The following is a 24,839-nucleotide window of genomic DNA, read 5'->3' as shown; positions in this document are numbered from 1 at the left end:
TGGATATTAGTGTGAAATCTCTTACTAGTTTATGGGAAAAGTAAGCCCAGTCAATAGGACTGTTAAGCCGCTGAACCAGTGGATTCTTTTCCCTATTGGCAATTGATACTCAAATAACCGTTACTATTGGAGACAGCTGTGTTGATTGAAGGAGCTCCTGCCTACTTCCAGAGGAGGGTGTATCTCTACTGATAACTACACACTCATTTCACCTGTCCAGAACAAGTAGTCCCACCAAAGGCAGTACAAGGAAGGATTTTCAGGATCACACCCAGTGCTGACATCTTTTGTAGTTGTCCTGTTGCAGAGAAAGTTAGCAAGTCAGCTGAGAAGGCTATTCGAGACATGGTAAAAGGATGGTTGGTGATGTGACAAGTGCTGTGCGAAAGGTAAAGGCACAGGATTTGCAAAGTGCTGTGGCATTCCTTGTGGAGAGGCCAGCTGCTTTAAAGGAATTATACAACTCAGAAATCCCAAGATCAGGACAGAAGGTAATAGACTTAGTACAAGAATAGGGGATGGGGATGAAAGCTGAGTGGGTCTGTTTGCGAAGGTTTTTGTATCTCTGAACTCAGTGATCTTGGAAATGCTAGCCCTGTTGTAAATGTAGTGCACTCCCCTCTTATACATTGTACCTGCACAGAGCTCTTCAGCAAGATTGTCTGTATGAGGCTTTGGGACTCATACTGTCACTCCTTGTACTTTGATCGATGTGATCCCCTTCTCTTTCTTAATGCTTTTTGATCCTAGAGTGTTTCATAAATTGCAGACACAGGTCAAGCGAAATGCAGCTTTCTAGGATTGAGGGTAGCAAGCAAGAGTATAACTCAATGAATGAATGAGAGTGTGGAGGGCAATGTGTTCTCCAGGGATAGCATGACACATAATCTGCCCTGAGAGGGGATTTTTAATGCCTACTAGAACCAGATAGAGCCCTTAAAAGGATCATAATTTAAACATAAATTTAAAAGAGAAAATGCTTTACCTATTACTTAAAACAGATTAAAATTAAAACTTTTAAAATTAATTTTTTCAACTATTGATGTTCTGTGTTTACGTTAAAGCGGCGAGGAGTCCTGTGGCACCTTATAGACTAACCGAAGTGTTGGAGCATAAGCTTTCGTGGGCAAAGACCCACTTCGTCAGATGCATGTGTTTACGTTGTTATTGCTCTCAGATTGGACAATGAAGATATGTCAGCTTCATGGTTGTTGTTTTTTTAAGTCACTTTCATTCTCAGATTCTCGTGTATCAGCACAGATTTGTGCTGACAACACTGCAGTGAAGATCTTTTCTTTCCAAAATCTGATTCTATCAAATTTGAAATGTTTCTGGTGGTCCTCAGTTTTGTATCAGAGTCCCTCCGCCCCCAGAAAAAGACAAGAAAAAAGGGTTGGAGGCCAGATTTACCTTGACAATGTCCCTTAAGGTTGTGCTGCCTCCACACAGCAAATTGTGTGGAACTTGATGTATCTACATCAGAAGGATAAAACTTTGCGTTAAACCTCTGATATTGGCGACTCTGATTCCATAGAATCTACATGTTTCCAACCTAAGGCTAGGCTAATAAGCCATCCCCTCTAAGTGTAAGCTCTGAGACAGAACTCCAGTGTGACGTACATGATTTGTGGCAAACGCCAAGCAGGAGTGCAAAATTCCATTGCTAGGTCTCTTCATGCTGGCTCTCGTTTTCTCTCTCCTTAATAGGTAGAAAATATTTTTTGAATTTGTTTGCTTTTAAAAATAAGCTGTAAATGAATGTGCCTCTCGGATGACAGCTCTGAGCTGGGAGGAAGCATCAAACAGACATTAGAATGGGTAACCTAAAATGTTGTTTCACAAACAAGGCGCTTTTTGATGCGGTCTGTGTATTTCTGGTTTTGGCTCTCCCCCTTTTGGGTCCAGGTGTTCATGAAGTGTGATGTAAGTGTTCTGCAATGTCCAATCATCTAGTCATTAGGGGGTTAGTTATCTCACAAGATATACGTGTGTACCCAGCTGGAGTGCATGGGAGTAGCTGTGCTCCAATTTGCTTGATGCTAGGAAAGCTGATACATTGTTGCAGCCTTTGTGTTGATTCTACAGACCCAGCTGTTCCATAGAGGAATTTGCAAGTTTTTTATAATTATTAATAAACACTTTAGACTATAGGTTCATCACTAGTTGGGATCTGGAGGAATAATTTTCCTCTCAAAGGCATAATACCATTCCAACGTGAATGGCTTCACTGAAATGTTATAGCCCCAAGCCAGAGGCGTCCAAACCAAGGGTCTGTGCAGAAGGCCATAGCTTTCCCATTCTTTAACATGGGTGTAGTAGCCTTAGGCCAAAGTTCACCCCCTACTAGTGGTTCCTGTCTCTTCCTGGTTAGGGGTGGGGGCTGAGGTGGGCCAACCCCGCCCACCACGGGGCCCTACTCTCTCTTCTCCTATTCTCCTGAGGTCCTGACTAGGCCAGTATACTGAGCGGGGCCCAGACAACTCCCGGCTGCTGTGGGGAGCCCTGGATCCTCCACCTGCCTTGGGCAGTGTGTATGAGGCGGTAGTGACATGGGCTGCCAGGACTTGGAACTGCTCTCTGGCACCCTATCCCCTACCCATAGCACGTGGATGGTCTGGGGTTCCCCACAGTGGTGCAGGTTCCCAGGGCAGCTCTTACTATGAACTGGCTCTGGTTATCTGGTTTAGGCAGGGGTGGGGCCTTAGGGAGAAAAGGGAGGAGCAGGACCTCTGAGGGAACCAGAGGATTGGGACCATGGGTGTTGAGGCTTCAGTGGAGGTTCTGTTGTTCCTCACCCAAGCCCTGTGGGCCTGAATTAGTTGGCACCTGTGGGTCTCTTACTGCAGTGTAGACATAAATTCCTTTGAAGTATCTAGTACTGGTTACGGTTAATGGTTGGATACTGCTGCTAGATGGGCCACTGGTCTGATCCAGTATGTCCATTCCTAAATACTTAAGGATGTCCCTAAATCCTGAGGGATTTATCACTGCACTGTGAGGATAAGAGCCATCTGTCATTGTAATCTTTTTCTTTGCAGGAGCTCGTTGTGGCTATGTGTACATTGGCAAGATTTTGCGCAAATACTTTTAACGCAAGAGTTTTTGCATTAAAGTATTTGCGCAAGAGAGCGTCTACACTGGCATGTGCAAAAGCATCCATGCCAGTGTAGACGCTCTCTTGCGCAAGAAAGCTCCGATGGCCATTTTAGCCATCAGGCTTTCTTGCACAAAAAATTCATGTTGCCTGTCTACACTGGCCTCTTGCGCAAGAACAGTTGTGCAAGAGGTCTTATTCCTGAGCGGGAGCATCATAGTTATTGTGCAAGAAGCACTGATTTCATACATTAGATCATCAGTGTTCTTGCTCAAGAACTAGCGGCATTGTAGACAGACAGCAAGTTTTTGTGCAAAAGCAATTGCTTTTGCACAAGATCGCACCAATGTAGACACAGCCTGTGTGTATATCCCTTCCAAGGTTATTTGACTCCATTATTGGATCAAACCAATGGTCCATCTAAATCCAGTATCTTGTTTCTGACTCACTAATAGGCTTCTCTGATTCTGAAAAGGGGCGTATGTGAATGAAACTGGATGCTTAACCACATCCAAAGTTCTAGAGCAGTGTTTCCCAAACTATGGGCCACGGCCCGATACCTGGCCACCGGAAAAAAATACCAGGCCTCAGCATGCCTGGTGGCTGCCAGCAGGGCCAGCCTTAGGCCGATTCAGGCCCCGCGCCCCTGAACCCAGAAGTGCCAGTGAGTTACAGAGCTGGGGGCCCTGCTCCACCAGTATGTGGAGCTGGGTCTCTCTGCCAGGCGCGGGTCCCCCGCGCGTCCTCTCACCCCCAGAGTGTCAACGCCATGCGCGGCTCCTCCTCACCGCCTGCCACTGCCCATGTGCAGCGTTGCACGTGGGTGGGGAGGACGCCCAGGCATGACATGGCGTCACGGCCCAGGATTTTAAAAGTCCTCGGAGGCACGTGGCGGGGCCACGCTGGCTCCAGCCGCCTCCGGCCCCGCAATGTGGAAGGCAGAAGGTAGGGAACTGGCTTGGGCGGAGGCGAGGAGGCAGAGGCAGAGGGGGAGGAGTGGAAGGAGAAGGCACCAAGGGACAGGGTGCAGGAGAGAGAGACAAATGCCAGGGGGCCAAGTGCAGACAATGAGGGAAAAGGGTAGGAGGGGAGGTGTCAGTGGGAGGGGGGACAGGGTGATGCTGAGAGAGGAGAGGAGAGCAGAAGGGCATTGGGGGCTGGAGGAGGAGGTGCTGGGAGAAGGCTTGAAAGAAGGGGTGGGCATGAGAGAAGTGGGGATGGAGCAAGTCGTGTGAGGGCACAGAGGAGCAGGAGGGGATGGGGCAGAGAGTGCTGAGGAAGTGGGTATCAGGGAAAGAGAGGGCAAAGGGGCAGGGGCAGTAAGGGAAGGGGGAGGCACCAGGAGGATGCAGGGCTAAGGGAAGGTGCAGGTGCCAGGGGATTCTGGGGTGAGGAGGAGGGGAGAGCTGGGCCCCGGAAGCAGCCCTGGATGGGGGAATTGGGGCAGGCTGGGGTGATTGGGGGGCCGGTGGAAGCAGGGCTGCCGGGGGGTGCGAGGTTGGGGGCAGGGAGCTGGCCGGGGAAGATGGGGGGCGGGGGGCAGAAGAAGCGGCCGCCGGAAGGAGGCCTGGATGCGGGCAGCGGGGCTGGCCAAAGGAGATTGGGAGGAGAAGCGGGGGGGACCTGGCTGCCCGGGAGGGGGTTGGGGGAAGTGGGGCTGGCCAGAGGCGCAGTGGGGGGAGCAGGGCGGAGGAATGAATCGGCCTGCGGGGAGTGGGACTGACCCGGCCATATGTAGATCTTGGGACGCTGCCCCTGTTCCCCCCTCCCCCCTGCAAAGCACAAAGCATGAGTTAGTCCGGCCCAGGGATTCTATTGTCCCCCCCCCCCCCCCACACACACACACACCCTCGAGTAGTTGCGAACTGTCTGGCTGGTAGACACAATCATGCAGCCTGAGCACATTTACCAGCCAGGCAGTTGGAAACTACAAACTGATACATCTAGTAATAATACCACTTACCTAATGAGAAAATACCAGACATGTTATATGTCTGGTATTTTCTCAGTTTGTTTTTTATGTGTTTATATTTTTGGGATGCAAAAAGCAGTATTAAAAAAAAAAGGGGGGGGTTCCAACTAAAGTAAAAAGTTTGGGAAACCCTGGTCTAACCAGCTTTCTGTCTGTCTTACAGTCCATTTATCCAATCCATATTCCTTAACTTGCTGGCAAGAATATTGTGGGTGACCATATCAAAAGCTTTGCTAAAGCTGGCACTGGGGGTTTTGGGAGGACCAGAAACAACTTATTTGAATACTCATCATTTGGATAATGAATATGCAAATATGCAAATGAACATTACCTGTCCTCCAAAAGTTCGTGAATGGATTTACTTGTCCCCATGTCAAAAAGTTTGGGAACTCCTGGTCTAGAGAACATGACCTATGAAGGAAGGCTGAAAGAATTGGGTTTGTTTAGTTTGGAAAGAGAAGGTTGAGGGGGGGACATGATAGCCGTTTTCAGGTATCTAAAAGGGAGTCATAAGGAGGAGGGAGAAAACTTGTTCATCTTGGCCTCTGAGGGTAGAACAAGAAGCAATGGGCTTAAACTGCAGCAAAGGAGGTTTAGGTTGGACATTAGGAAAAAGTTCCTAACTGTCAGGGTAGTCAAACACTGGAATAAATTGCCCAGGGAGGTTGTGGAATCTCCATCTGTGGAGATATTTAAGAGTAGGATAGATAAATGTCTGGCAGGGATGGTTTAGACAGTATTTGGTCCTGCCATGAGGGCAGGGGACTGGACTCAAAGGCCTCTCAAGGTCCCTTCCAGTCCTAGTATTCTATGATTTTTATGTGTTTATATTTTTGGGTTGCAAAAAGCAGTATATGTGCTCGTGCATATGTACACACCATGTGTTCCTGCTTGCTCATGCAAATGGAAGCACAAACACACTCATCATGCAAATGTATGACGAAGTCTGGAAAAACTGTACCTCCCACAGATTGTTTATTTGCTACATCGTTCTTAGAGCAGTAACTGCTGGGCTCTGGCTGCTACTGGGGAAGCAGTGATGGGTTTTTGCAGAACAAACAGCAGGTTTATTTTTAGATAACTGTCATCGTTTCTCTCTGATCACACAGTTCCATATGTGCTTCCTTTCATAGCACACTGTAGTGCCAGTAGTGAACACACCCTCATAAAGCTCTTTTTTTAAAGTTAATTTTTAGCAACTGCTGAAAGGTGCTGGTCTGGCAGCCCTGGATACTGAAACTTTGTTTCTCCTAGCACAGGTACTGATTTAACTTTCTTTAGCAGAATCTTCAGTTCTTCTAGCTTTCATCTCCTCCCACTTACACAGCACTGTAAAACTGACATCACTCTATTTACTCCAGCAGACATGCTTCTGATTTACACCACTTAGGCCACATGCTCACTACACAGCAGATCGACCCTGCCAGGATCGATCTTCCAGGGGATGATTTAGCCTGTCTAGTAAAGACCTGCTAAATTGAACTCAGAGGGTGCCCCTGTCAGCACCAGTACTCTTGCTGCTCATGAGGAGTAAGGAAAGACGTTGGGAGCATTTGCTCCCATCGACCTCCAACTGCGTGGACAGTGTGGAAATATGATTTAAGATGCGTTGACTCCAGCTACGTGATTAATGTAGCTGCAGTTGCATATCTTAATTCGACCTTCTGCTGTAGTGTAGGCCAAGCCTAAGAGAGAGGGAATTCAGGCTCGTTAGGTGCAAAGAGAGAAAGAAAACAGTTCAGATTATTTTAAAGTTTACACTTGAAGTACTTTTAAAATATGTGTATGGTTGAGAAAATAGTCTTTTTGGGGAGGGCAGGGGAGTGGATAGTTTATCTGGCGGTAATTACCCAGCATCTAGACACTGTTTATCTTCTCAGGAAGTTTACGGTTAACACACTTAACTTTGGGAGCCAGCTAACAAGTTCTTACACATCACTGTCTTCGTCCATACTCAGTGCTAGGGTTTGAAATCATGTTAGTTAATATACATTAGCTAAAATTTTTAAAACACCACTAATTTTCCTAATCTACCCAAACCACAAAAAATGACCTATAGCAGTATTATAAAACAAATATAAGCCCTTAACTAGCCTTTTTCATTCTTTTTAATGCTTAGAATGTTTTCTTTTAATTCTTGTCATGCATTTTTATAAGAGTTTGTTCCATTGTGGCTAGCAGTCTAAATTATTTCTGTTACATGGGGGAGTGTAATAGACTTAATTAATATGTATAGTTAGTGAGACTGCTAAACAAGAAGTTTTAATTAAATCTTTATTATTTAGAGATTTGTAATGGAACCCTGGTTGCAACCTTATGTATGGAAGACTTACTGCAGAGGGCTAAATTAGAACAGATAGTTTACTGTCTGCCAATTACTATCCTTGTGTAATATTGTATTTGCCCTTTTTAATGGAAAATTACAATTTGGGACAACTACTGCCTTTTCTCTGATGCACAGGAATGCCTACAAATGCGTTCAATATATAACGCTAATATAACAGTATTGTGAATTTCATGGGGTGGGAAAGATGCAAGCATGCAATTTCTGACAAGACATCCTCATCTCATATTGCTGTCGTACCCTTTGGCTGGGGATGTGTGAGGGTTAAGCCTCACCGTAGAATCCTCTTGGTCAGGAAGTGCCAGAATCTGATCTCACTGTTATAGCTGGTGACTTTTCAGTTTTTCTTTTTGCGTGTCCATTATGAACAGTGGCCCTAATCACACCATCTCTTCCTCACAAATTACAGGGGACTTAGGTGTCAGGTGATGGGGTAGTGACTGGAGACCTCAGTTCTAATTGGGTCATAAGCGTGTCTTGGTTTAGTCCTTGGTTCTTCATACAAAACCACAATGAAGCTTTGCTCATAGGGCTGGACTTTCCAGGCATGGTTCAGCTCACAACTGAGGTGCATTGGCAGAGTAGTATGGGTGGACAGGACTGGAATAGCATGGCATGCTGCAGGTTGGGATTGAGGAGTGTGGGCAGAGTTGCATAGGTTCCTAATTGGCAGAGCAGGCAATGCTGTAGGTTGAGATTAAAGTATGTTGACAGCTGCGCAGGGGAAATTTACAAAAGCACTTACCATCAAGTAAGAGAGTGCTCTTACTGACTTGCTGCTACCCTCAATAGCCTATTGTAAGTGCCAGACTCACCTCAAATCTGAAAACTTATCTTCATTTAAGAAAAAAATTAAGGCTAAACACATATTCTTTCATTGACTGATACAAAAATAAAATCGCCTTCAGAATCTTGCACCGTTTTACAAAAGTTCAAACATGAACAAGTGTGGAAATTAAGAGCTAGGGGATCTAACCTGTTTCCCACCGCCAAGTAAACCTTTCTCAAGCACCCAAGTTGCACCACTCTTTACCCTCTGGTCTCCTAGCCATGTTCCCCCCTGCCATTCTCTCCAAGCATCTGCGGCCAGCCAGTGTATGTGTACAGAGTATCTGAGTGTGTCCCTGGCCTGAGCCTCAGGTAACAGGAGAATGGGGAGGGAAATTCAATACACTGTCCAGTTACTTTAACACATACTTGCTTTTGCTTACTTGCTATACTAGTATTTCTCCACCTTGGCTCAAAGGGAGTCAGGAGCAGGGCTTTGTTCTGCTTGGACAAAAACAGAGAGAAATGTCAAACAAAGGACAACTTGCTCAGCCTAGGAAGAAAAGAAATTGCCATTAAGAAATCTCTTGGACCCAGTTTAATCCTCCTGCAGAGCATCAGTTTCTCAGTGCTCACTGGCTTGGTCCTCAGATTTTCCCAACTCTGTTTCCAGCCAAGGGAGAGTTACCCTTCAGGCCTTACCCAGCCTCCCCTTTATATTGCTACTCTACCGAACCCCTACTTGCCTATCTCTGCATAGGAGGTTTTCACTCCATCTCTCACTCTTCATGTTGTATCTAGTTCTTATGCTAATCCCTCTATAAACCATACAAATGGTAGTTGATTCCTTCCCTAGAAAGCCAGCAAACACAAGAAACATGGAGTTGAGACATTTTGGACACACGAGGAAAACAAAAGTTAGGAATATTTTTAAAAGTTTCTCTGTTTATTTTCTTAAAACACATCCAGATCCTTTGTTTATGTAAACATTCAGCTATGACAACACTATCGTAAAATCAACTCCATATTTCTGAAACTGCCTTTGGTTAGTATGTTTTTTTGGGGGGGAGGGAGGAGGCAGTTTCCAGACTTCCCAGAAAATCTGTCCTGAAATGAGAGAAGTCAAGTGAAATGCAGAGGATTGATTTTTTTTTTTTTAAAGGAAAAGGTTAACTGTAGTGGGAATCAAACTTCATCCTCAGCTCAAGATGCTACCAGCATTCACTTTGATACGAAGCAGAACCAGGCATTGCTTGGCTGTCCAATGATTTTATGAAGGAATGATGGGGAAACCATTTTGAAAAGAAGCCATCTCATTTGTGTCTGCCATTCATTTCCTCCTGTCCAAAAGAGCGTGGTGCTCAGTGACCCATCCTGAGCTCCTAGGGCCTCATTTGCATAAACAGTTTAGGCAGCCACGCGCAGATCTGTGTGACATTGTCCAGGATTCCACAAGAAGCTATACATTGGACCGAGGGCGTGTCAGAACATAGACCTGAGCTCTCTGAAAGGTTTGTGAACCTTACTGAGCCTGGGCTGAGTTTGGAGTTTGTCATTAAATGAAATTCACTGACTTTCTAGTTTCCATTGTCACAATGTCCCACAGATGTAGCCAAAGCTAAATGCAGAGTCAGCCCTGCCAAAGCAGAGATATTCACTTTGGGGAAGATTATCCCAACCCTTTCAAATCTCAAAAAGGTTCGGGGGAGGTGCAGCTCAAGTTTTTGGGATACAGACACGTGGCCCTAAAGTGCTAACTTCTCACCCAGCTAAGATCTTGTCCAACATTGAAGGTGTTTGGTTCTGGGATGTTCGTTGGGCACATTGCAGAGAAAGAAACTGTCTCAAAGTTTGGAACTAACACCTCAGATTAGACTGGTGAAGGGGATGAACTAACACTTCGGAGCCAACCAAGTTTAAGACTAGTTCATCCTCTTCACCAGTCTAATCTGAGGTGTTAGTTCCAAAGATAGCCACAAAGTGTGGCTCCTTCCCAACCTTCAGCAATATTCAGAGCTGAGGTTTTGGTCAGGCCCTTCTCTAGTTCTAGGCAAAGGTTCCAGCTGCTTATTTATGCTGAACTGATTCCTTTTATCCCTCTTTCTAATGTGACCAGGATTCAGCTCTGGGGGCAGACATGTTCAAATATGAGTATCCCAGCAGCTATTTCATATTCTGCTGATGCTCTTGGATTGGGGGGAGGGGGGTAGGAGAGGCTTTGCACCCTCAGCATACAGTGACACAAGGGCATTTTTTTTGACCCACACGGAAAGGTGTAAATTATTATAATGAGACAGGAAGCAGACAGGGCAGTAGCCCTGGGCTAATTGGTTTCCATAGATTCAGTTCACAGCCCAAATATGCAGAAAAGCTCCATCCCCCATTCCCAAAGCAAGGAGGAATGGGAAAGGAGCAGGAAGGACCTTTTAAATTTTTACAGTAAGACTCAGTGTTCAAAGGCAGAACAAATACGTTTACTGAATGTCAGGCATGGCGAGGCATATTACTAGAATCAACTGAAACTCACAGCGTCCTGTCCCAGCATGCGATGTCTGCTTTCTTTGGAGACCAGGAATTATTCAGTAACTGTCCTGTGATTGTTTCAAAATCCTGGTTGGGAGCATGGACACATGGTCTTTCCTGAACATTTCAACTGAGGGAGGCATTGGAAAAACAGGGCTTGTTGCAGCTTGTTTCACATAACATCTGAGTCCTATTTCAGAATTGTGCAGCATTTGCTTGGTTAAAAAGAACCAGAAGTCCATGGATTGCTTGAGATGGGGATGTCCAGGCCATGCCTCCTTAGATTTGAAGAATGTTTTTTAAAAAAAGTGTAAATGTTAATATGGAACACTCAACAGATTCTCATATACAGTAGTGCACAATGCTCTATTGGCCTCAGAGGAAGGACTAGGGACCTGATCCCCTGACATCCATCCAAAATGCCCCATGAAGTTCCATTTTCTCATGATCTACATAGTTAGCTTCTTGAGAGATAGTGAGTTCTTCATGTTTTTCTCATTTTCCTCTCACCTCAACTATTATTTTTCCCTGGGAATTTAGTATAGCTGGATTCCTCCAGGGACTCTGTAGTTCTAAGGTCCATGGAAGACACAAAGAGCAAATCTTTCTGCCCCAGTGTGCTGGATATTAGGTATCACCAGAACCCATGTGCATATTTTCAGTGTATCGTATGGACTGTAGTATGTTATGTTGTATATGTCCATGCTGAGAGCAGTGGGATTTTCCCCAGACACAAGATGTGTCCTATGTTTTGCAGCAGCTGTGAAATTCCCTGTCTCAGTGAAACTTCGAGAGTATCCAGAAAAAAGATGCTGCAGTAGACAGCCCTGCTTTCAGGTGTCTCCTCCCCCTCCCCCCGTCTTGATATTTTCCTGCAGCAAAGGTTTTAATTTTAATATTTAAATATTAGCTCTAGTCTTATAACATTATAAATTCTGTGTGTCAGCCATTTGTGAGCTTGGAACTAATATTAATGTATTAACCACTAAAATGAAAGGATCAGAGTATTAAAGTGATATGCTAAAAATTATGGCTCAGGGTCCATGTCTGTTATAGAGAATAAATGTTTTGGAGGCATAGAACCCAGGTAGCAGCTCCAATATCACCTTTCTGTCCTGGAGCTGGTGAAGAGAAAAGATGGCTTGACCTGGGAGTCTGACTGCCAGTGCTTGACTTATGGGAGAAAAGTGGGGAGGGGGCTGAATGTCAAGTACCTTGATTTTATTTAAGCAGCAGTGAGAGGTAAGGGGGGGGAGGGGCATTAGAAGTGAGAGAGCCCTAAAAGTAGTAAGCTGGCTTGCCACCCCCACCCCAATCCCTCCTAAAATTTGAGCATTGCTGACAATGCCTGGTGACTAGAATAAGCCATGTTATTGCTCTTGTGGGCAGGGCAGGGGAGTTAGAAGGAATGATAAAGACCTTAATACTCAAAAGAGGAAGTTTGCACTGAGAAATGAGCTGAATGCTCCCAGGGCCTGTTCTGGACTGGTGAAGAGAGCCCCTACAGTCCTCCTGCTAAGCAATATCTCTGATGAAACCTGGAAGGGACGGAAACAGTATTTACAGAGTTGTACTTACATGCTGACTCTGTTTATGTGGGCAAGCACTGAGACTTTGGAGCCCTATAGAAGAGAGGTGCTGCTTGATGGGGTTAGTAAATAATACTCATGCAGCTTGAGCATCTTAACTATTGTATTTAACACCTTGCTAAGGAGCCCATATCTGACAATACATCTCATCTAGTCAGGTGTTTGATCCAGTTGTAGCAATGCTCCTTCTATAAGCTTTCCATATTTAGCCCTTCTGTCAAACTCTTGTATCCTGGTGCAGTTCATATGTGTCAAAATGTTTAAACTTGGGTGCCTAAAGCTAGACACCTGAATCCATATTAGGCATCTAATTAAATGCTGGCACCAGATGTAAAAAAACAAAACAAGGTATGTTGTATGTGTAAATGGGTGGGTGGGAGGACAAGAATCAGAACGTCTCTCTCTTTCACTACCCCTCCTCCCCTCATGCCCTATGATAGTGTTCTCAAAGGCAAGCTTAGGAGAAATCCAGAGGATCAGTAATTGCATGCTGGTTTTCCATGTGGATAATTTCAATCTCCACAGTTGCCTAGATTTGTCTGGGATAGATAGTGACAAATTACTTTTATTTTGCCTTTTGGTTTCAGTCCAGTATCTTCTCACGATGAATCTCTATTTCACTCCATGATCCTTTTCATCAGCTTTCCCACCAGACCTGCCTGCCCCCTCTGTCCCTGACCTGGGTACCACAGAAGGCTCTAGCCATGAGGGGCAAGAAGCCAGCAGTTCTGATCAATGTTCTCTTTATTCCACAGGGGAAGATGAAGATCTTGTTCTTCCTGCTCATACTAACAATGATGCCACTTCCTACATCTTCCGTAAGTTAAGCACCTTTTCTTAAGAGTGGCTTTTGCCAGGGATGTGTGATGCTGTTGCAAAAAAAGCAAACATAATTCTGGGATGCATTAATAGGTGTGTTGTGAGCAAGACACGAGAAGTCATTCTTCTGCTCTACTCTGCACTGGTTAGGCCTCAGTTGGAGTATTGTGTCCAGTTCTGGGCACCACGTTTCAAGAAAGATGTGGAGAAATTGGAGAGGGTTCCGGAGAAGAGCAACAAGAATGATTAAAGGTCTAGAGAACATGACCTATGAGGGAAGGCTGAAAGAACTGGGCTTGTTTAGTTTAGAAAAGAGAAGATTGAGGGGGGACATGATAGTTTTCGGGTGTCATGAGGAGGAGGGAGAAAACTTGTTCATCTTGGCCTCTGAGGATAGAACAAGAAGCAATGGGCTTAAACTGTAGCAAGGGAGATTTAGGTTGGACGTTAGGAAAAAGTTCCTAATTGTTAGGGTGCTTAAATACTGGAATAAATTGCCTAGGGAGGTTGTGGAATCACCATCTCTGGAGATATTTAAGAGTATGCTAGATAAATGTCTGTCAGGGATGGTCTAGACCCTTGGTCCCCATCACGGGGCATTTATGTGCACCCGCCAAGTCTGCATTAGGCACACCCTAATGCAGGGGCGGACTGGGCCGGCGCGACAGAGCCACCGGGCTCTGCACTCCTGCACCGGAGCTGGTAGGGGTGCAGCTGGCACTTACAGCCCCACCAGAAGACCCCACCGGGCCGAGGGACTCCGACAAGGAGGACAGCAAGCTGACCCCGGCCAGGGAACGTACCAGGCCGGGGGAAGGGAATACCAAGCCGGGAGAAGGGAAAACGGGCATGGCTGAGAGAAGCGCGAGCATGCGCAGTCAACCCGGGTGGAGTCAGGGCTGCACCGGGGGTGAAGTCACTTGCGGCGCACCGGAGGGGGTGGTACCACGTCAGTGTGGCATTGCGGCGCTGTTTTTTAAAACAGCCAGCTGTGGCTTGGGGAAGGAGGAGTGGGATGTGGGGGAGCAGAGCCTGGCTAGAGGCGGGACGGCAGTGAGCACACCTGGCAGGGCGGTAGTGCTGTGATGGGCCGGGGCTGTGAACGCCGAGCGGCCTAGCTCCAGCACCTGGTCCGGAGCCCAGGCTGCAGGGACTTCTGGGGCTCGATCGCAGCAGACTCCAGCCCTGCAAACTGGAAGGGAGGGGAGGGGAAGAATGGGGGAAAGGGTGGGAGAGGAAGGGGCTTGTGCTGATGGGAAGGGGGGCAGGTCAGGAAAAGAAAGGGGAACGCACCAAGGGACAGGGTGGAGGAGATACAAATGCCGGGGGAGGGAGGCAAGTGGAGATAATGAGAAAAAGGGCAGGAGGGGAGGTGTCAGTGGGAGGGGGGACAGGGTGATACTGGGAGAGGAGAGGATAAGGGCATTGGGGCTAGAGTGGGGAGGTGCTGGGAGAAGGCTTGAAAGAAGGGATGGGCATGAGGAAGGTGGGGATGGAGCAAGTCATGTGTGAGGGCACAGGGGAATGAGGGGAACGGGGCAAGGCGTGGTGAGGGGGTGGGCATCAGGGAAAAAGGGGGTAGAGGCAGTAAGGGAAGGGGGAAGCACCAGGAGGGTGCAGGGCTAAGGGAAGGTGCAGGTGCCAGGGGATTCTGGGGGTGAAACAGAAGGGCAGACACCTGCAGGGGAGAGACATGCACCAGAGGAGAGAGGCAGGGCAGGTGTGTAGAGGGAGGTGTTAGGAGAGGGGATGAGGAGGGGTAGCTCACATGATCAGAGTGGGGCTACTGGAGGAGTGGGCACAGGGGGGAGAGAAGGGCTGGTGGAAGGGGGCAGGTCTCAGGAAGGCTGAGGGCAGTGAGAAGGGCAGGAGTTAGGACAGCAAAGGAAGGTGAGAGGTTGGGGGACAGCAGGCACCAGGGGAGCTGATGGAGCAAGGGGAGGAGACATGGTGAGGATGGGGAGTGTGAGATTTAAAGGTGCCATGATTTTTTTGGGGGAGGAGGGTGCTTTTTTTGCTCAACAACATTTGGACATCCTCCCCTTTTTATTAATGCAGAATTTTGTTTAAAAATTACACATAAGTAACATAATTATCCAACTAAATTAAGTTTCTATCAGATTTACCCAATTCACATTTAATATGAAAATAGCAAATTCACATGGTAAGGTGAAAGAGTAATTGCTGAATAATTTAATTAATACCTTTTACATGTAAAATTACCTTTTTTATCTTAAGATTCATATATTAAATATGATGATTTTCGTATTCTTTAATGTACAAATACAAAATAAGCCTTGAAAAATTGTTGGCGCCCGCCACACTCTTCTGAAAACATGAATGTGCTATTGGCCACAAAAAGGTTGGGGACCACTTGTCTAGACAGTACTGGGTCCTGCCGTGAGGGCAGGGGACTGGACTTGATGACCTCTCGAGGTTGCTTCCAGTCCTAGTATTCTATGATTCTATATGTAGCCTTCTAGAAGGGGGTAGCTAGCAAAAAAGTAACTCCCCAAAACACAAGCATGGTGTGGCTTCTATATAATTTGATAATTAATCGTATTTTATGTCTTGAAATCTATTTTCATGCTTCACATGCATCATAAGTTACATGTTTGTGTCTCTACCTAATCTCGAATCCATATTGTTGGTCAGGCTTTGCTCAGAATAAATGCAGATTTGGAAGAGCTGGGGTACTGCAGGAAAGAACTGATGTATATTGACAAAACCCTGAGGGGGCCCAGAGTGGGAATAGCAGGAGCATTGACAGGTCAGTTGGATGGGAATTTAGAGCTAGAGCCTTGCAAATCTGAAGATATCTGCTTTGCATCTGCAGTTGTGCATGCAGATATTGGCAGCTCATTTTTGTGGGTCATTTTGTATCCACACAGGGCTCTACTTATAGCGCTATGCAGGGAATTTGCTAGGATTGAAAACATTGTTCGGCTGTGAAGTTGTTAGGACCCATTGCCAGAGCTGAGTAAGGGATTGAGCAATAGGGCTGATGCAGTTCAGTGGAAGCGGTTCCGATAGAAGTGTAAGTGAGAGGCTTGTGCTGTGCCTGTCTGCACTATATTTGCGTTTAAATCTTTCATGGACAATCGATCAAATTATTTTCCCTGCTTGCCATACCAATCTCTGAAAGACTCTACAAGTTCCACCTTGCTCCCAGAATATCATTGGCTGATTATTATGATCCCTCAGCCAAATGGATGCATGGATGGGCTGGCATCTGACAGCACACCTCTTGATTAGCAGTAGGAGAAGCACATGATGAGGATGTGTGCAGCATGCTGAAAAGGTGGTACATGGTGTGACAGACTTAAACCTGGAGTTGAGGGCAGGCCCAGGTTCCCCCCAACCATCCCCACACCACTGCAGAGTCTGCACCTGAGAGGAAAGACCAGGACTACAGAGGGGGGTTTACTTCAAAACTGTGAACTAGCACATGATGAGTATGGCTCAGTAGGCTGCGACCCCTGCCTCTAGTAAAGAGAAAGAGGCCATGTGGGGGGTCACAGCAAGTCTCTGAGGTTGAAGCTGTCTGTCAGAAGCATGAGACCCACGGGGAACAGCTGGAGCTTTGCCACAGTGGGCACAGTGCTTATACCTCTCTCTCTTATAGTAGCTGTGACAGCTGTAGAAAATCCAGCTGTGTCAGGGGACAGCTGAGAGTGCTCTCAAGTATCTGAGATTTATGAGCTGCAGATTGAACTGCTGCTTGCAGTAGGCAGCGCTTAGATGGTTTCCTAAGAACTGCACTGAGCACTGGATTTAATCAGGCCTATTTTCCACTAAGTTGTCAACTTTATAAGATTGTGAAGTGCTCTTCAAACTTCTTGGAAATTCCTCAAAAAAAAAAAAAGTTACTCGAACCACAGTTAACATTGCTGGGGCTTACTGAACTCAGTAATCCAGTTATTAGACTTGATGTAGATCTGGTACAAACCTTGCTTGTTTGTGCACATAAGCTTATTTCTAAACCTAGAGGTGATGAAAAGTGCCCCCACATTAGAGGACTGGGTACAAGAGTCTGCACACTGTTACGTGCTGAAAGAAGATATGGCTATCAACTTCAGTGATAAGATATTAATGAGACTTGATTCCCTATGTCAAGTCATGTAGAACATCTGTATCATGAAACAACAATCATACCCAGAGACTGCATAGGTCGTATCCAATTTGATCTTACAGTACTTAGTATTTCTTAGATAACTTACCTTGCTTTTGTTTGCTAAGTCTGTTAATAGCATCAAATCTAAATAAGGACAAATATTTCCATTTGGCCATTGCTGAGATATGTGACTGTGGGGAACGGCTATTTCAACATACAAATGTTCTGATTCTTCTGTGTTGTTTTGTTTGTTTCATAATGGATTAACTGTGAGAGTCCATTCTTGCTATTTATGGAGTCCTGACCAAGGAATGTGTTTTTTTTTCTGTTTGCATAATAATTTGCTGACACACAAAAAGTTATCAGTGGGGAAAAAAAATTGTTTTGATGGTCCTGGACCATGATGTTCTCTACATGTGAAAAAAATCCTATTGTCTTTGGCACAATAATCTAAGTAATAATAATCTGCAAGTCATTTCCTGGGTGATGAAAGTCCCAATTCAGCAAGATGTTGATCCCTCAACTCCTGTAAATTTGAAGGGGAGCTGAGGGTACTCAGCATCTCACAGGCCTATCCCATAGAAACTTGACAGGTGCAGTTATCTGGGTATATGCAGATGGATTGATTAGAGATATACAGCTCACTACACCAATAGCCTACAACAAAACAAATAAGAAATAAATGAATGTCCAATATTTAATAAGGCAAAAGGAACCTCCCCTCCCCCAACACAGGGTATGCCTACAGTATACAGCTTTTAATGACAAGGCTGTATGGACACAGTCCTGTTGCTAAAATTCAGTGTGTGACTGCTATTTGTCAGTGCTTTTTCCGAATCTGGCAACTACAAGTGTTGACAGAGTCCTAGAATGCTGTATGCAGGAGTCCATCTTCTGCCTTCTAGTTCTGCTTGTATGTACTGCAGACAATAGCAAAATCTCTGCTCTCTCTTGCCATGAGTCTCAAACACCATACTAAGGCTGGACCCTACACAGGGTTGCCAGGTGTCTGTTTTTTGACCAGAACACCCAATCTAAAAGGGATCCTGCCAACTCTAGTCAGCACTACTGATCGGGATGTTGAAAGTCTCGTTGCGGGTACAGCAGACCTAAGGCAGGCATGTCCACCCTCTGGCTCCTATGCATTGGGGCGGCCAGGGGACGCCACATGCTGTCCCCATCCCCAAGCACTGCCTCTGCTTGGGGATGGGGTGGGATGAGACAGCATGCAAAGCCACCTGGCTGTGCCTCTGTCTACAAGCGTTCGGGCCTACCACTGCTTCCAGGAGCTGCTTGAGGTAAGAACTACCTGGAGCCTGCACTGCCATCCCCTCCCATGCTCCAACCCCCTGTCTCAGCCCAGAGCCTCCTCCTAAACACCTCCCCCCAGCCCCACTCCAAAGCCCACACCTCCATCCAGAGCCCTGCCTCCATGCTCCAATCCCCTCCCCCATCCCAGATTCCCTGCCTGCTCTCCAAACCCCTCAGCCCCAGCCTGGAGACCCCTCCTACAGCCCGAATCCTTCATCCCTCTGACATCAGAGCCTGCACCCCTAGTTGAAGCTCTCATTCCCCTGTTTGTTGAAAATGTGCCAGTGAGTGAAGATGGAGAGAGCAAGCAATGGGGGAAGCAGAACTGGAGTGAACAGATGTGGGGCCTCTGAGAAGCGCCAAGCCAGGGCCAGGTCCTCAGGGGAGGAGCAGGGCAGGAGCTGGGGCATGGGTGTTCAGTCTGGAGAGTAGAAAGTTGGCAATCCTAGAGCCAGGCAATAATTTCTGGTGATTCTGTCTTAACTCCTTATTTTTCTTGCCTCCGAGACACAGCATGTTTATAAAGAGTTTTAAAGGCAAAAAGTGTTAAGTATCATTATTATGAATAATACAAAAGTCAGCAGGGAAATGCATTCGAACAAACGAAGAACAACTAGAAGAAAGTAGAGTGAATGCGCTGACAGCAGCAGATGGAACACTAAATGACATGGAAGTAGTGAGCAGCATATTAAACAACAGCACATGTGCATGCATGCATGTTACGATACAAACTTACAAGAGTGTCCTGGGGGTCCATTCCCTTCCCCTCACTGCATCAATTTCCTCCAAACTACCAAGGGAAGTGGTGGTTTCTCCATCCCTTGAGTCTTCCACTGAAGACCAGATGCCTTCCTGGAGTGTGCTTTCACAACTTGCTACTGCCCCACACAGGAGGCCTGTGATATGCAGGAGGCTCATATTAGATGATCTAATCTTCTCTTCTGGTCTTAAAGTCTGCTAAACTGAGTGTGGTGCACTGAGCAACCTATAATATTTGTGGCCTGCTTGATCCCCAGAACTAACACTGGGAGGGTGGGAGGGGAAGGAACAAGGGGAGCAGCTCAAACATGCTAAGAGGCTGGCCAGAGGCAAGGCATAACCCTGCAGGACATGGGTGGGTGTGACAATGACATCACTAGGCCTTTTGCAGCACCTCAGCCTATTGATTAAAGGGGGCTGGAAGGCAGTGACCTCACAGAGAGTCCATGACAACAGCCAGATAGCACAGGCTGCAGGGCAGGGACAATGTCAGAGACCCCTCAGGGCTTTGCCTCAGGGAGTCTCCTTCTTGAGGTCTGCCCTTGAGGACTAAGAGGACACAGAGTCACGTATGTGAGCATGAGGAGGAGCCTCTTTGGAGTTTTCTCCTTTCCCAGAACTAATTGAGCTAGAAGACAGATGACCCTGTGGAGAAGGTAAGATTTTTTCCAAGATGTTTGGTACCTATGCACCCTGATCCACCTGGTGCTGGCCAAATTGAATACACAGAAAACACTAGGTTAATGTGGGACAGTTTTTTTTTCCAACCTAGGCCTTTGTTCTTTAGAGTCAGTGTGAACATTGGGGTTTGACTTTTTAGTTTTCCTTTTTCCTTGCTTCCTTCCCTCTAATCGCAGTGTGGGGGGCTGCTCTCTAGCCCTCCTAGTGGGAAGCCATCACAAAGAGATGGGACAGGAAGAGTCCTCTGAGAGATCCCACTGGCGCCCTGGGCCACGCGGGAGATATCTGGGGAGAAATTTCAGTCTCCTGCCCCTCAGAGTCTTGCTGATTGGCTGAGTTGGTGACTTAAGCTCTGCCCTTTCTATTCCATCAGTTTACCTGACAGCTTAAGGAGTTTAAGAAACTATTGGCCTCCTTTTACTGGAGCAACAGAGCGCTCTTGTCCTCAAGAGCCTCTCCTTGCCTCTGAATCCTGATGGCCTTTTCGTAAGGCCAGGTGCTTGGTAGACAATCAACTGCCTTACACAGGAGCGGCCTGAGCCCTGCCTTACACAGGAGCGGCAGCTGGTGCCCCAGGCAGAACGCGCAATTGGCGCCTCCGCCTCCACGGCCATCAATGGGGTGACGTCATCATTGGGCGCCCCAGGCGCTATGTGATGGCGTCATCGGGTGCCGTTGAAGGCGGCGCCCTAGGCAACGGCCGAGTCAACCTATAGCCACGGGCCACCCCATGCCTTATGTGGGCTCTTCACTTTAAATTAGATCCCATACAGAGCTAGGGCACAAAATCCCCTTAAAGAGAACAGCAACCCTATGACACCTCTGCACTGACATTGATTCATCATCGGCGGGGGTGGGGAGGAATTAAGCTTCGGGCTCAGCCCTTCCCCACAGCTGCATGAGCCCACACTGGTGCTCCAGCCATGCAGGGGGTGCTATGGCTAGATTGCCAGCCACTGCGGGGGGAGGAGGGCAGCCTCAAGCCTCACAGGCCTGATCAAGACAGTGGTCCCTGAAAGCACCACCCCTCGCTGTTCCCATTGGCTGGTGGGGCTGGTGGGGGGGGGACAGCACCGGCAGGAAGCACTTTCCTCTACCTTGCCCCAGCCCATTCCTGCATCCTCCCTCCTGTCTAAATCCCACCCCAGTCCTGCGCCCCTTTCCTGACAACACACTCCCACCCCAGCCCACTCTTGCCCCCATGCGCCATCCCTCCCATACCCCACATTCCACTCCCAGCCCATTCCCGCACCCTCGCTCCCTTTCAGACCCTGTACCCTCAACCCCAGCCTGCTTCTGCACCCTACCTCTGCCCAGACCCTGCCCCCTGGGAGCAAGGGGGTAGGCTGTGCCTTCAGGGAGCATTTTCCTGCAGCACACAGAGTTGCTTCCTCCCTGCTGCCAGGGAGAGCCTGGGGATTGAATTCAGCTTGCCTTGAATCCAGCTGCAAGGCTCAGGGATTTCCCCCCCCCTCCCCATCATGGCTGACAATCTAGACATGGCACCCTCCGCGTGGCTGGAGCACCAGTGCACTGCAGGGAGGTGCTGAGCTCCTAGCCTAAGTTTCCCACCCCTGAAGATGAATCAGTGTCAATGTGCAGAGGTGTCATGGGGTTGCTGTTCCTTTTATGGGGATTTTGGGCTCAAGCTACCTATGGGATCTAATTTAAAGCAAAGAGCCCATGTAAGACTGTCTGCCTGGCCCTTCTAAAAGGCCATCATGATTCAGAGGCAGCCTGCTCTTGCGCCCTAACTGCCACCCCGACCCCACATCCATTCCTGCTCCCCAGCAGCCCCCTCCCACACACTGAACCCCTTATTTTTGGCCCCATGCTAGAATCTAGGGGGACCCACAAAATTCACTAGCCTCAGGCCCCCAGAAGAATTAATCTATCCCTGGGGGGGATGCCCTGAGCCTTGGTGCCTGACCTCTCCCACCCTTGTGGAGGTGAAGTTTGAGGGGGGGGGGGGGCTGTTTTTTCCTGCTTCTGAGTTGGGGGTCAACTCAGTGAGGGTGGGTGGGTGGGTTGGTTGGTTGGTTTTTTGCTTCTCACTTGTGTGTGGCCCCCAGTTGATTTTTCTATGGGTCAGTAACCCCAACCCAAAAATGTTCCCCACCCCTGCTCTTAAAGTGTCTAATTCAAAGCTCTTTGAAGTCAATGAAAATCTTTCTAGTGATGTGGATTTGGCCCTAAATGGTGAACAATAGGATCTTAGACTGTAAGCGCCTTCATAGCCATAAAGTGATGTTGTTATAAAACCATTGGGTCTCCCGCAAGAATTCTATGCCTGATGCCTGCCAGCACTGCCTGTTTTTGCAGTGTAGTTGTAGCCCTGCCATTTCCAGGGTATTCGATAAAAAGATGTATGGGGGTGGCGTAATCTCTCTCGCTCTATACAAAAGTTTTTCCTGCCAGACCACAGAATGTTCCTGCTGGGCAACAGAAAGAGGCTCTCTCAGTAAAGCTAAAATGGCCAGACAGAGGGGAGTAAGTGAGTAGAGGGAGCAACCCCCTAGTATCTTTTATTGAACCAATTTACGTAGGTCAGAAACCAAGCTTTCTGTGATCTTTTCAGGGGAGAGCTCTGTGTGGCTTGAAAGCTTCTCTCTCTCTCCAGCGGGAATTGGTCCAATAAAAGATATTACCTCGGCCCACCCTGTCTGTCCAAAGTACAAAGCCTTCTCTCTTTACTTATCTACTTGCCTGTGTCTCATCTCTCTGAGCAGCTGAGAAATCCCCCAAAGGCCTTCTCCAGTGCCTGACCAAGGTACTGCCAACATTCTCTACCCCTCCCCTTTGGGTTTCAGACCTCCTTCTTACAGTGCCTTATACTACACGTTCTGGTTGTATCCTGATTGCTTTGTGGGCTCCTTAGAGCATGGTGTATGTCGGAATTGCTCTCAGAGGCCGGCTGTGTACCAATTTCAAAGGGGGCTGGAAGCATCACTTTTACACTGCTAACTGGTTACTCTGGCTGCAGTTGTCTTTATAAGCAGAAGATGCCACAAATCAGGTCAACAATACCCTAACCTAGGATTTTAAAATATTACATTAAACTTAGAAATGAGACTCCTGACCTTAAAAAGCTCCATCCAGTTGGTTTAGAGCACAGCAGTGCTAACCTATTAGGGACCACAAGCAAGAATGCCTCTCTCTCCCCCCCACCCCTCCACACACATACATTACTAACCCATAATAAAAATATAATGAGGGGCTGCTTGGGGCCCCAAAACAATTGGTTAATCTGTGTATGCCTAGCGCTGGCTCTGGAGCACAGCAGTGTGTTTACTCTGCCACACAGACCACTGAGAGCACATTACTCCAATATCCTGCTCTTCTGAGTAGTCTTACTCTTTAAAATCTTCTATGCCCCGGGAGTACAAGGTGTCCAAGCAGAGGAGACAGTCAGCAAGAGGGCACGTATCATTCTCCTGTTTTAACCATTGTACCCATTAGCCAGCTGGCAGGTAAGCACAGCTCACCAGGGCTTGTGTTTCTGATGCCTTTGTTTGCAAGGCAGGCCAGTTCTGTACTCTGCATTGCTTTCTCTCGCATGTTAAAACCCGTTCTTCTAGGCGCACCCATGGCAAATTTGATAACTCCGTGGATGTGTGTTGCCGAAGGCAGAAAAATGGAGCTGGAGGTACACTAATAATAATGAAGTTTGTGGATTCTGCTCCAGGGTCCAGCAGGGACAGGGGTTTAGTCATCAAAGCTGACAACAGATGAAAGCATGCCGAGGCTGAGCAGAGCAAAGAAAGGCGAAAACTGGAAAACGGCAGCCAGAAACAGCTCATTACAAGATTACATAATGATAGATTTTGTATCTGTCATGAATACACAGACCTATAAAATATCTACATATTTATGCACGTCTGTACACATGCACACAAAACAAGCCTAGTGCATATATGAGCGCTAAGCTCAGAGTGGGAAACACCCCTGTCGCTATACTGAGAGAGCTTTTTTTTGAGCTATGGCTAAATGATGCAGTATTGAGTTATTGGCTGCTCCTGGACTCCGCAGGCCCATAAACCTGCAGTAAAGTACCTCCTTGGATGTCACTGTGTGTACAGGGAAGAAAGAAAAATAATACTTGTACAGCAGAGATGCTTGAATATTTACATCATGACCATATACTATGGGAGGGCTTGAGGGCAGCTGTTGCCTTCTGACCCTCCTCCCAGTTATCTGATTCTCAGCTGCTGTGCCTCAGGATGTGATCTAGATGTTTTCTTCCTCTCTGCTGACGAAAAGATCCTTTGTTTCCAGCGTGAATTAATGGTGCTTCTGAATCAGCCAGCTGGTAGAGAGCAGAAGCATTGCAGAGCAACAGAACTCTAGCATGTTTCATTCATCTCAATGTGTAGAGCAGAGGAAGTAGGGGGAGGATACAGACTGAAACCAGTACAGAGGACTGGAGAATCAGCTTAAAACATTGAGGCCCAAAACTCCCCAGATGGGGCCATTCCTAAAATGGCAAGGTAGGAAGGGGAGCCAGACATCCATCAGGTTATATCTGACGGGGAAAGCATGAATGAGACAGACTGGTGACTAAGATCAGTTTTGAGCCCTACACATCAGCAATGGGTGCTCTGGACAGGGAGATATTGACTCAAAGGGGGGAAAGTGCATGGAAGTGCCTGTAATGCAGAGAGAGCAGTGCTGTGGCTAGGATGGGAGAGATGGTCAGCACCAAGGGAGTCATCTCAAGGGAGTTGAATTGTAGATTTGCAGAGGAAGAAATTGGAGAGGATTGTACTCAGCTTGTGTGGTGCAAATAGGAATGCAAAGTGCATCCTTACAAATGCTAGAAGAGTATCCCGGGAAATAGGCAGGAAGAACTCCAGAGGATGCTGCAG

The 24,839-nt window shown here is 47.2% G+C and overlaps 1 protein-coding gene across 4 annotated transcripts in view; it reads left to right on the top strand.

Annotated features, from left to right (window-relative positions):
• Window positions 1-204: 204 nt before the first annotated feature.
• The window catches only part of PAPLN (papilin, proteoglycan like sulfated glycoprotein), a 69,466-nt gene continuing 44,831 nt past the window's right edge, over window positions 205-24,839 (top strand). The window contains exons 1-2 of one of the 4 annotated variants that reach the window (XR_012903459.1): window positions 205-491; window positions 13,046-13,108. Coding sequence is in view for 3 of the 4 variants with exons in the window: in XM_075927266.1 (XP_075783381.1) it covers window positions 357-491; window positions 13,046-13,108 (198 nt within the window). In the remaining variant the exon portion in view is untranslated. The remainder of the gene's footprint in view (window positions 492-13,045; window positions 13,109-24,839) is intronic. The other 3 variants (XM_075927266.1, XM_075927265.1, XM_014576281.3) reach the window with 3 other exon arrangements.

Source organism: Pelodiscus sinensis, chromosome 4, assembly GCF_049634645.1.
Source record: "Pelodiscus sinensis isolate JC-2024 chromosome 4, ASM4963464v1, whole genome shotgun sequence".
NCBI lineage: Eukaryota > Metazoa > Chordata > Testudines > Trionychidae > Pelodiscus > Pelodiscus sinensis.
The sequence above is the reverse complement of the archived record's forward strand: the minus strand, read 5'-3'. Positions and strand labels throughout refer to the sequence as shown.